Source organism: Biomphalaria glabrata, chromosome 9 (genome assembly GCF_947242115.1).
Source record: "Biomphalaria glabrata chromosome 9, xgBioGlab47.1, whole genome shotgun sequence".
Lineage (NCBI taxonomy): Eukaryota > Metazoa > Mollusca > Gastropoda > Planorbidae > Biomphalaria > Biomphalaria glabrata.
In genome coordinates, this window is record NC_074719.1 from 38,866,523 (window position 1) to 38,879,248 (window position 12,726).

Consider the following 12,726-nt stretch of genomic DNA (forward strand, 5'->3'; position numbering starts at 1 on the left):
TTTGCCTTCCCTAATTGATAACAGGGTTGTTCATTAAGATAAACTTTAATTTAAACATTTCTTGTCTTGTAAAAAACATCTGAAGAGATGACAGTACGTAGGAATTGTTATGGCTCTTCAGTGGTGTCGAATGTAATCAATGCAATGATCATGAAGTAACCTTCAACTAAATCAAGAACACTGCGAAATGTCAAACAATCAATATAAGTAGTTGACGTTTGTATCAAACAATCATAAATACTTTAATACTTAAAAAGGGATCCGTCCAATGTCTTTCCGTATAGCCATATATCTATTATTTGTTATTTCTAATGCTCCACACAAAGCATCTGGGTTGTAGCGTCACTTAGAATGTTCTTCTTTTTTAACAATCTGTCACGTCACTTGTCGCTAAGTAAAACTTTCCCTTTATTCCCGAAACAAATACTAAATTCTAATCATGTCATAACAGAATTGTATAGAAAAATGGAATATGCCTTCATTTGTGCTGCTGAGCTCTGACAGACCATATGCTTCACTAAGCTTAATAAGAACATAAAGACTTATCTGTTCAAAATTTTTTTTATAGATTATTTTGCCACTAGATGTTTATTTTTTTTTTGTTAACAGTGCTTTACAAAATCAAATCATTATTATTAACTGGTGTAAAAGTGGTCCAATGTCTTAGACACAGAAGTTTATTAAAAAGGGATTTTCACCTGAGATTTAAGATACTCCTATAGGTACCAAACATTTGTAATTGAAAGTAAAGAAAGGTAGTCATGTCATTGCAATAACTTTTATAACACCTGCCATAAACATCTTGTGATCTCAAAAAGAGAAACCTTTCACTAGCAAATCAGCCTGACTTGAGCAAATGAATCTTAATAAACCTACAGATTGGCTTCAGAAATTCAACACAAACCTAAATATACCTTAAAAATATTTTTTACAAATATCTATGTTGATGACATTTGCCAGAATACCTGATTTTTTAATTGAAGGTGAATTCTGAACTGTTTTGGGAAGTCGCATTTCCCTGATCACTTTGAAATAATTCTCCAGTCTGAGTTTCTTGCGAGAAATGTCATTATCTCTATCAGCTTCAAAGACAAAAAAAAAAAAAAAAAGAAAAAGAAATTGATAAAATAATTACATGCAATATAAAATAGTGAAACAAAAACTGTATTTGGTCTACTTACAGGTCAGGTGACAGTTAATGAACAAATAAGAAGTTCCAAACAGTCTCATGCTGATGCCAATAGCACCTTTAGTTTTTACCATGGTCAAAGCTCGGAGAGATATGATATCATCTTCTGGGTCTGTTTATAAACAAATTTAAACAGAAGTTCTCAAAGCTCAGCTTTTTTAACATTATTTTTTGTTATTTAATCTTTAAGCTAATAACAAAAGGAAAAGTCAAATAATCTTTGACTAAACAGAAGTGTTTGACTTGGTGACAAATTGAAATTTAGATGGCAAACTATTTGAGCACCTTTATAGCCTTAAAAAAAATTCTTGATCATTCTCATAATACCAAGCTGTTCACTAAATGGGTCTTGTGTAAGCTATGAAATGGCGTATCAGATTAAGTTTTTTATTTTTTTAAATTATGTCTCTGGGACTTTTTACCAATTCACAATGTGTACCCTAAATAACTAAGGCAAAAGACAGAGAGGAATGGAGAAAGACAGTCAAAGAGTCTTGCATGGTGCCCCAACTGTCTAATAAACTAAAGGATACATAAAGGTAACGGTAAAACCCTGGGTTGCAGACAACTTAAAAAAAGAACTAAACTTTTACTTATTTTAGTTTTATTGACTAGAAAGCTTCACAGATTCAAAGATGTGTTTGTTTTAAATGGGTTTTAACTTTTAATTCAGAATTGTGAGACCTCCCTTTGTCCACTCAGCTGCAGAAAAAAATTATAATAATTGTCAAATAACAATTTTTTAAACCATCTGGCATAAAGACATCTGAATATTTCATCTGTCATATGGGGACTAGCTTGGGTTCTGGTACTGCAAAAGATATTCCTAACCCTAAATCAATAGTAATTATAATATAAATATATTAATGTTAAAATTAATGCAAAAACAAATTACAATAAAAGTGAATAGTAATTATTGTATTTATGAAACAAATAAACAAAACAACAACTACAACAAAACAATAGCAAATAAACAAAGAAAAATAACAACCACTATCCTAAATCTCTTTTCACTTACTAGAGCAGAACCAAATTAAATCTCGCCTGATGAAGATGACAAGATGGAGTGAGCCATGAGAGACAGAGTGATACATGACATGTGAAGAGATCAACAATTCCTGCAGAGTTAGCTCCCATTCTTTCCTGGAAAAAAAGATGAAAATATTTCGCACACATTCAAAGGCATTTGATTAATATCAGTATAGTTATACATTTTAAATGGTTTACATTGAAACAATGTCAAATGGTGGTATTTTAAACATAAAGAGCTTATTTAAAATGAACAAAAAAGAACTTATATGAATTGAAACAATGTTATGAATTTTATTTTTAAAATAGGCCAATTACGCATCACTATTTTAATGTCACATTGATTTGGATTAAAACAAAAAAAACAACATATTTTTACTATATTCCACATGTTTAATATAGCGCTACTTTCATGTTTATTGCTTCCTCAGAGCCCTATGGTCCAATCTCATTTGTGGATCAGTGGGGGGAGGGGTTATCTGGGAGAAGGTTTCCCGTGCTGCCTTTAGGGTAAACACAACTCTGCTCGAGTAGGATCTCAAACCTCGAGTCCCCTTCATAGGTAGTCAAGCTAAGCCAAGTTCAAGCATACTGAGCCTCTCGACCACACTTCCCACATGATACCACACTAAGTCTTGTAGTGGAGTAACTTTTATATATTGAGGACTTCCCTTCAGTCAATGTAAATGAAATCCTAGTGCTTAGGCTAGACTAAAGATAAATATCAAAGTAAGACACACAAGTTGCACATTTTGTGTTTCTAATTCACGGCACAATCTTTTAAACTTAAAAAACTCACTTTTTCACCATCTTGAAGCATCCACTCCAAGAATAATGGGGTTATAGATATCAGCAATAATTTTTTTTCTTAGAATAAATGCCTGTACTTACATTTATAGAAATTAACAATTAAGGCATTTATAAATATACATGCCTTTAATTATATAATAATAATAATAATAAGGCATGTCTTCAAGTCCGAAGATTAATGAGGAATGCAGTATTTTCCCTGGCAACGCAGCCCAAGCTGCGACCTACAAATTTTGCACAGTTTAATAGATATTTGCCAGAGTGGCATGAACATCTTGTTACTCACTTGTTCATATCATTTTCCTGAGTGCCGATGGCATAAATATCTTGAACATATTCACACTTCTCTGGAAGGATAAAATCTTGTAAAGGTGCATTCACATCCTGCAGAGATATTAATATCTCTTTAGAATTAAAAATAAATTCATCCTATCTTAATTTTTATTTCTTACATTCATTATTTCTATGCAATTTTCTCCAACCATGTTTGAGCCCATGACCAAAACTATCTACTAATTAAAAAAACTTTATTCTATATAGCTCGTTATATGGAAGAACACAGGTATAAAAATGGACCTACTAAAGAAGTAATACCAAAATACCTTAAAACCTTAGTAATAAATTTTCAAAGCATTAGAAACAAAACAGCAGACTTAGAAATTTTATTAGAACGTGAGAAACCAGACATAATTGTAGTAACAGAAACTTGGCTACATCCTGAAATTTATAATGCAGAAATTTTCAATAGTGATTAAGAAATTTTGAGAAAAGATAGGGCTGATAATCATAAAGGAGTTCCTTTAGCAATAAAAAACACTCTTATAGCAGTTACCTTACCTAACTCAAAAAATATAGAATCAACATTTTGTAAAATCAACACCACCTCAACATCCCTAATAATAGGCAGTATTTACAGACCACCAAATTCTAGTTTAGAGTATATGCAAGAACTATGTAATCAGTTAACTACACTTCAAGAAAAAAAAAAAGCTGTTTTTTGGATTATGGGTGATTTCAACCTACCTGATATAAATTAAAAACACTAACCATAGATAAACAAGAAAACCTTAAGGAAATAAATGAGCTTTTCATAGAAACTTTACACAACCTAAGTTTAGATCAAATCAATAAAAAACCAAGTAGATTAACAACACATTAGATCTCTTCTTAGCCAAGAGACCTGGATTAGTAGTAGATTATGATATTATCCCTTGTCTTTCAGACCATGATATCATTAAAATACACAGTCAGATAAAAGTAGTAGCCAATTCAAAACCCAAAAGAAAAATCTTACTCTGGAACAAATGTAACCTAACACAACTACACCAAGCGCATTAAACTTTTAACAAACAGTCTTGTCAGAAAAAGACATTAACCAACCAGTCAATGACCTCTGGAATTTCATTAAAAACTATCTTAAAAATATTATAGGAAATGATAATGAAACTAAGCTAGCATCCTAAATAAATACTTTGCATCAGCATTCTCAGCTCCAGGAGAAAAAGACATATTACTTAATTTGAACCAAGTAGACAACATAGGAGATATAGAAGTACAAGAAAAGGGAATCCAAATACTATTAGCCAACATCAAACCGAATAAAGCATCTGGACCTGATGGTATTCCAGCTAGATTACTCAAAGAACTAAGCAATGAGCTAGCACCAGTGTTCAAAATACTTTTTCAGGCATCTTAACCAGGGCAAAGTACCAAGGGACTGGAAAGAAGCTAATGTCACCCCTCTATTTAAAAAAGGAGAAAAATCTGACCCAGGAAACTACAGACCAGTATCACAGCATCACATGTAAAATCCTAGAACACATAATATGTAGCAACATCATAAACCACTTAGACAAACATAATGTCCTCACACCATACCAACATGGCTTTAGGAAATATAGATCATGTGAAACACAACTAATAGAACTAATTGATGATTTTTCAAAAGGTTTAGATGATAGTGAGCAAATAGATGCTATCTTACTAGTTTTTTCAAGGCTTTTGACAAAGTTCACCACCATAGTTTGCTTAAAAAATTAAATTATTTTGGCATTGATGGTCCATTGCATCAGTGGATTAAAGATTTTCAATAAATGGCTCTAAATCAACACCAATAACAGTAAACTCAAGGAATAGTCTTAGGTCCACTACTATTTTTAATTTACATAAATGATTTACCAGGGCAGAGTACCAAGTTGCATTAGTTCAGGAACAAAAGTCAGATTATTTGCAGACAATTGCATAATATATAGAACAATAAAAACAACACAAGATACAGAAATTTTACAAAGAGAATTAGATGAATTACAGAAATGGGAATCAAAATGGAGCATGTCTTTCCACCCAGAAAAATGTCAGTTATTAAGAGTAACAAAAAAACTAAAACAAATTAATTCCAATTATCTTATTCATGGTAAACCAGTAAAACAGACTAAAAACGCAAAATACTTAGGTGTTATATTAATGAAAAACTGTCATGGAATCCCATATTGATGAAACTATCAAAAAATAAAACAAAGCATTAGGATTTATTAAAAGAAATTTCAATAAATCAAATAAGAAGATAAACCTAAAATGTTATTTAGCCTTGGTTAGGCCAATGATAGAATATGCATCCTCCGTTTGGGACCCCTCAACTCAAGAAAACATTAAGAAACAGGAACAGACACAAAATAGAGCAGTGAGATTCATAACAAATGAATATTCACATTTGACTAGAGTAACACCTTTAGTAAAATCACTAAATTTAGAAAGCCTTCAGGATAGAAGACTTAAAAGTAAAGTAGCAATTATACATAATACATTGAACCATAATCTTCAAATACAAAAACAAAATTTAGTAAATTACTCAGAAAGACACAAAGATAAAGGCACATTCCTCGTTCTATATGCTAGGACAAATTTGTACAAATGCTCTTTCTTCCCTAGCATTATTAGAGCATGGAATGGGTTGCATGAGCTAGCCAGGAAAACCAGTGACTTGGCAGAATTTACGTCATTGAATAATATGCATGACTAAATGCATGATGTGTAGGACGTAATCATCTTCTTTTTTGAAGTAACGTCTGTATTATTTAAGATAAGACATATACCAACACATTTTGGTCCATTTTTTGGAACTCACTCCCCATTGATCTCAGACAACCTGCTACACTACATTCAAGAAGAACATTAAGACCTATCGGTTTAAAACTTGTTAGATTAGTTTTTCTTTTTAGCCCTTGTGTTTATGTTTGTAATGTTTTCATAGCGCCCTGAGCCTACATTTTGTGTTTTAACACCGCTATATAAATTAATTAATTATTCCCTCAATTTGTAAAATGTGTTACGTACTTCCCAATGAATTTTAAGTCATCAAATTAAAGATACTAGGCTTTCAGTACTATACATTGAAAACCAAACTTTACAAATTGACATACAGATTACATTTTTGTAGAATATTATACACTATCCACTAGGAGCTAATTACCTTTAATTCATTCATGTTCCAAGTGCCAACAAACACTTTCACCTTTTTATTAGGGAAATACCGAGTGAGTTCCTCCACACCAAGGTATGAGCCAGAACAAGATCCTATGGTAGTCTCTGACAGCATAAACATTCTTGAATTTACCCAAGAAAAAAAAAATGTTATTAGTTATGTTTACTGAAATAGAGCAAAACAATTAAAAAAAATTCAATCAAGTGACAAAAATATAATACAATAGATCTAAGAACATCAGAAAACTATTTTATCTTTTCACTGCATTTGATTTCGTTTTCATATATTTATCTGTAACATGGGTAGGATTTAATTAACAAGTCTGCGATGAACAAAAGCAGTGGTTTCAAGGCAGTTCTTAACAGTCTTTGAAGGTGTATGCAGTATTCAGACAGGCCAAAGGCATGCGTTAATTCTGATTTTTTCTTCTCAAAAACATGTTTTGAATAGCTTGTAATTGAAAGAGTTATTCGAAAAGTCGTTGAGTTAAACAGAACCTAGTTCAGCATCTTCATTGCATTATTCACCAACAACTCTGTGTTCAGATTTGAAATCTAGATCATATGATGATTTTTGTGTTCAGTAAATTTCAGCAAACCACAGGCATTGAACTTTCAAATATTTTCAGATAGAAATAAAGTCCGAATATGAAGACGATCACTTTGACAGTGAAGTATGCTAGTTAATCTGAGAAAAAGTACTAAAACCTAAGTTTTTAAATTATAAAATGAAATTGAAATATTTATGAGCAAAAACTGAATGATATTATGCAACATCCCATCACATCTAAATGAAAAACAGGTTGATGTGCATGCATAGTGCTGTAACTCTAGTAGCAGAGCGATAGCGTATCTAGGGTTAGTGAGTGTGCAACGTACAGACATACGTGACTCAGGCAAATCATACAGGTCAATGGCTGTCAATGGACAAGGGACAGTATTGCTAGTACAAGTAAGTATGATTTGTGTTATGGTCATGTGATCGAAAGCCTTCATGGACCTGAGACAGTGTGTAAGAAAGGGCAGTTCAGTCCAGGACAGCAAGGCAGTAAGGGCGGTGTTGGACAATGAGTCCTCGAGAATGCAGCTGTACTAGTCAGGGAGTAGACAGAGAGACTAATAGTGTTTAGTAGGCACTTCTGTTAAGTACGACAAAGCATTTGTAGTTAGTGTAGCCAATTGTGTAGTATTGGCTGTTGATGTATTTAGTTATTAAACCACCACGTTGTTTTTAAAACTCTTGTTGTCAAGTTCTTGAGTTAGATGTATTGTGTTGAGCAGTGTTTTCAGGAGACCTGGCAGAGACAACGTAACAATACATAAGCACCTTCCAACCCTAACCCTAACTGCAACTCTTCATTCAGCAAACAAAAGTGTGCAATGAGTGGGAAGCGTGGTCGAGAGGCCAAGTGCGCTTGAACTTGGCTTGGCTTGGCTACCTAGAAGGGGGCTCGAGGTTCGACACCCGACTCAGGCAGAGTTGCCTAAAGGCAGCACGGAAAACCAACTCCTAGATACCCCCTCCCCCCCCCCCCCCCCACTGGTCCACAAATGAGATTGGACCAAAACGCTCTGAGCATGCTATAAGCATGAAAGTAGCGCTATATAAAAGCTATAATAATAATAATAATAATGAGTCCATTTCGCAACAATGGTTACATGTACTAGATCCACTGGTTTCTAATAAAACTTTTTTTTTTCATTTTCAGCGCTGTGGCAAGCAATATGAGTGTCGGAAATAAAAATGGCCCACAGACAAAATATATTTCAAAAAGGAGCGTTCAAAGCTTATAAAAAAAAAAGTGAAAATAAATATATAAAGAAAAGTTCTAGGCCAATAAAGTAGTTTGAAAATGTTAAGACCTGAGCATGTAACAATCAATGACCTCCACATTGCACATAAGTTGTTTTTTTCAATGCTGATTAAAATGTTTATTGCAAACTAAAGTGAGTTGTTTACGCAATCCTTTTTTTTTTTTTTAGCTTGTAACATAAAAAAAAAAAATGAAATTTAGTTTTACAAAAAATTATTATTAAATTTTATTTTAAAATCTTTACTAGATTCAAAATAGTAGTACAAAAGAGTTTAGATATTTTAATGTGTATGTTTTTAGCACAATAATTTTTTTTTATTAGTAAAAAAATCAAACAGCTATAAATGTAAACATCATCAAAAACTCACCTTGACCTTGCTTCTTTGGTAGTAATCAATGGCAGTACACTAGTTGAGGTAAATGACTTCTGAGACAACCTGTCAGCGGCAGAGTCAGACTTGTTGGAGATTTTGTCTACCTCTTCTAGAGGTAAACTGTTTTTTGCATTAGAATCTATTTTATAACTAGTTCTCAAGCTATTGGATGTGAACTCTTCAGACAATGGTGGAGGATGATGCAGTGGGCTGATGGGATCAAGACGTACAGACGAAGGAGGGGAATGTGCAAATTTGGCTTTCATCGACGATGAATTATTTTCATTTTCTACCTTTCGAACTTTAGAGTTGACCTCTTTCATGTCAAGGGAGTTAATGGAAGACTCATTCTGGTCTAGGTTTCTCAAAGATAACTGAGACAAACTTTGATTATCTGCTCTTGGTTTCTCATTAGAATCATTTTTAAGAACTGATTTTTTCTTTGATGATTTTAAATATTTGCCTTTTGATAAGATATCTGGATTCTCTGGTGAACTTGCTGTAATCGACTTTTCACTTTTGATGTCTTCGATGTTTTTATTTGTTGAAATATTGTTCAATTTTGGATTGGAAGGAGTGGAGACAACATTTTTAATTTCGTTATCACCTTCAACAAAAGTGTCTTTAGAAAGACTGTCTTTTGACCCTCTTCTATTCAAGAGCCTTTTAGCAGGTCTGTTTTGAACAGGTGGCTGTCTAGTTAGCCTCTGCATTACGTTTTCACTTTCTATTTGATTGCTGTCATTTAATGGTTTTCCCTTAATATCAGTAGAACCTGCAGTTTGTTTATCATCAACATCAATGCCACTAGAAGATGATCCCCCATCTTGGTTTTGTTTATCCAGTTTACCGAAAGGTATGTAGCCTCTTGGGGTCCTAGGAGTGGACTTTGGGGTGCGTGGGGTCAACGGTGGTTTAGGAACAAAGCCAGAGCTTTGCAAAATAGAATCAATTTTCTGCTCCCCATTTATTTTCACATTTTTTGAATTCTCCAAATCATCCAATAATTTTATCTTTTCTTTTTCATTGTCTTGCTTTTCTAAATTGTCCTTTTCATCTGAAGCTATTTGTGGACGTTTAGAAACTCTTGCTTTTGGCTTGGGCTTATCCACCAATTTATCATTGCTTTCAATTTTATCTTTGGTTGAAAACTGGAAAAAATTTTGATTGTCTGCATTAGTAGTAGTAGAGCTGTTTTGCACAATTTGAGGATCCCCATCTACTTTCACCAAATCAGTTTTGCTTTCTACATTCAAAGATGTATTAGATCCCAATCCCTTCTGCTTCTTCTCTTTTAGCTTGGTTAAAGTACCTTTCTTTTTGCGCTGCCTTGTTGTTGTAATTGTTTCTAATTCATCATCGTTAGCATCCTCCATAATTTATTTTAACTGTAACTCTCAATTCTGCAAAACAAATTAATGTTTGAATTTTAAAAACTTAAAGTTGTAATATTTTTATGTCATATCAAAGTAGCTGAAATATTAGTGTAAAACTATATTTGCAAAATTCTTGCTAACAGACTTTCATGAGACCGCCTAATATAAAAAGTAAAGTAAAGTAAAGCACCCCTCTCAGGCCATATAATCTATGGGCAGATGATGGGTTATCTGTTTCTGTGGCCATTGGTAAATAAGGGTGCCGTGTGTCCAGCACAATGACCAATTGCCTCTACTATGCCCTAACTAATGTCAGATACCCATTAGAGTTGGGTGGACTTAGGAGTGTCCTAAAAATCACGAAATTCAAATCCCAATCTTCACTGAGATTCTAACTTGAAACCCCTTGGTTTGGAATTCAAGTGCTTTACCACTCAGCCTCCAGGCCACCCTCCTAATATTATACTTGCCTATCTTCAAGTTAACTGCCCTTATGATCATCAAATAAATTGCTAAACAACAAACTATATTGATTTTGTACTGATAAATATCAGTGTTAATTAGCTAAGAGATTGTTGTTTTTTCAGTGAAAATTTGATATATTTTATCTACTTTAGTCAAAAGGTTGCACAATTTAGAAATATAAATAAATAAATAAATAGCTATGGTCAGAACAGTGTCATTCACACAGTTCCAACATCTGATACAAATAACAATGAAAACCAATGTAGCATAGGATCAGCTAAATTTCACATCTAATTCAACCTAGTAATTGTGCTAAAAGTTGCTAAAGGTCAACAGCTCCTTGATAACTTGAGCTTTTACCAGAGGAGTTTTGGATTCAGAGTTTTCCTTCTCCTAGTTGGATGGATAACCAAAGCTAATGACCTCTTTAGTTTGTTTGACAAGTTTCAGACATTTCTTCAGAAAAAAAATAAATTATTAGGTCCTAGCTCAAACCTACTGCAGGACTGCAGGGGAGGAAGATGGAAAGGGTTCAAGACTCTGGATCACTATCATGACAGCCTAAAGGGCATATCACAAGATCAGGCAGCCCAGTTTTTCATGCTTAATGACTTTGCCACATATGTAGGCCAGGAGTTGGACTAGTTGAAAAGCATGCCACGGGAAGCATAATATAAGTAGCGGAGTCCTTATACTCTCTACTACATGCAGAATATATATTCTGACTTACAATACCATTAATTGAAATAAATTAAAATCACATTACATTGTGGAACTAGATTTTTAATAGAGCTACTCATTATTTATAACTCTAAGATTATTTACAACATTCTCCTATAAATTTCTCATTCAGACATAATAATTAATAACTAACTTGCATGATTTTAAAATATTAAAATTACTTTCATCTACTTCTAGATCTACACCCCATAATGCCCATATGGATGGGCTGGAATCATGTATGTCAATGCTGAGATCTAGATCTATATGTTTATAAGGTCATTCAGCTCTAGACTAGAGTGCATCTACTATCTAGCTTTATAAATAGTATAACTATTATTAAATTATGTTAGATCATATAAGACTAAAGATGATATCATTATAGATATCAAGATCAATACTGTATTATAATATAATTCTGATAAAATGAAACTTACTAAACAAAACTAAATTTGTGTTTAATCATCAGGTGGAAGAATATGATCAATATCATTGGCAAAGTAGCCTAGAATTGTTTAGAGATGTTGTCGTTGAAAAATAAACCGACTCTAGATACTCTAGAATCTAGATCTAGTAGATATCTTGTCCCTATACTACATATTTATTATATGATATCTAGATTGACTAGATCTAATTTTTTCTAGTCTAGATCATAGAATCTAGATCATGTAGATTTAGAGTTTAGAGGTCTAGACATACTCATAAAGAATTAATTAATATAGAGTATGGAAATAATAGATCTATAAATCCATAATCTACTGAACTAGATTCTAGATAGTTACTTACATCTATGGTCTAGTCAAATATCTAGAAATTCTAGTAATAGTTTACAAAGTGTAACAAAGACAAAGTAGATATTATTCTATAATTTATAATTATATTAATAATACAGACATTATTACTTCAAAAAAGAAGATGATTATGTCCTACGCGTCATGCATTTAATTTAGTGTAGATTTCTTGATAAACTATTTTAGTATTTACTAAATGAAGTGAGTAAATGATTAAATGTGTAATTCCTGACTGAGATACTTTTTACTGATACTGACTGATAACACTGTTACTAGTGTTACTGTTACTACTAATTGTCTAATAGTTTACTACTCAGCCTAGTAGTAGTAGTAGTAAGTACTAGTAGACTAAAACTACTGAGTGACAGTCTGACAATCATGACAGTGAGTTGAGACTTGACTCGACTTGAGTGAGTCGTGATTCCTGGCTAAAAAACCGCAAGCGGCTAACCCCGCCGCTAACCCCTTGTCATGGTTAAACCAGCCTTGAGCCTAACCCGTAATGATATCTAGGTTTCCAAAATAATTATTCAACAGTACTTAGATCTAGATCTAATCTAGAAATAGATCTAGAGTTTAGAACTAGTTCATTAGTCAATTCTGCATCACTGTTTTTCGGGTTGTCGAGGTAAACAGGAATGTTTTTCTTTAGACTTTGAAGATACGCATGCGTACCAT

General features: G+C 32.9%; 1 protein-coding gene across 6 annotated transcripts in view; it reads right to left on the minus strand.

Annotated features, from left to right (window-relative positions):
- LOC106080069 (phosphatidylinositol polyphosphate 5-phosphatase type IV-like) overlaps positions 1-12,709 on the minus strand; it is a 19,662-nt gene extending 6,953 nt beyond the window's left edge. The window contains exons 1-8 of one of the 6 annotated variants that reach the window (XM_056040947.1): positions 12,589-12,700; positions 11,695-11,762; positions 8,691-10,099; positions 6,498-6,630; positions 3,315-3,412; positions 2,208-2,332; positions 1,182-1,301; positions 966-1,082 (exon numbers count right to left, since the gene is read on the minus strand). In XM_056040947.1, coding sequence (XP_055896922.1) covers positions 966-1,082; positions 1,182-1,301; positions 2,208-2,332; positions 3,315-3,412; positions 6,498-6,630; positions 8,691-10,072 — 1,975 coding nt within the window. In that variant the 5' untranslated portion in view covers positions 10,073-10,099; positions 11,695-11,762; positions 12,589-12,700. Of the gene's footprint in view, positions 1-965; positions 1,083-1,181; positions 1,302-2,207; positions 2,333-3,314; positions 3,413-6,497; positions 6,631-8,690; positions 10,100-11,694; positions 11,763-12,043; positions 12,063-12,159 lie in introns of those variants that run through there. The other 5 variants (XM_056040946.1, XM_056040948.1, XM_056040949.1 and 2 more) reach the window with 5 other exon arrangements.
- Positions 12,710-12,726: the final 17 nt, after the last annotated feature.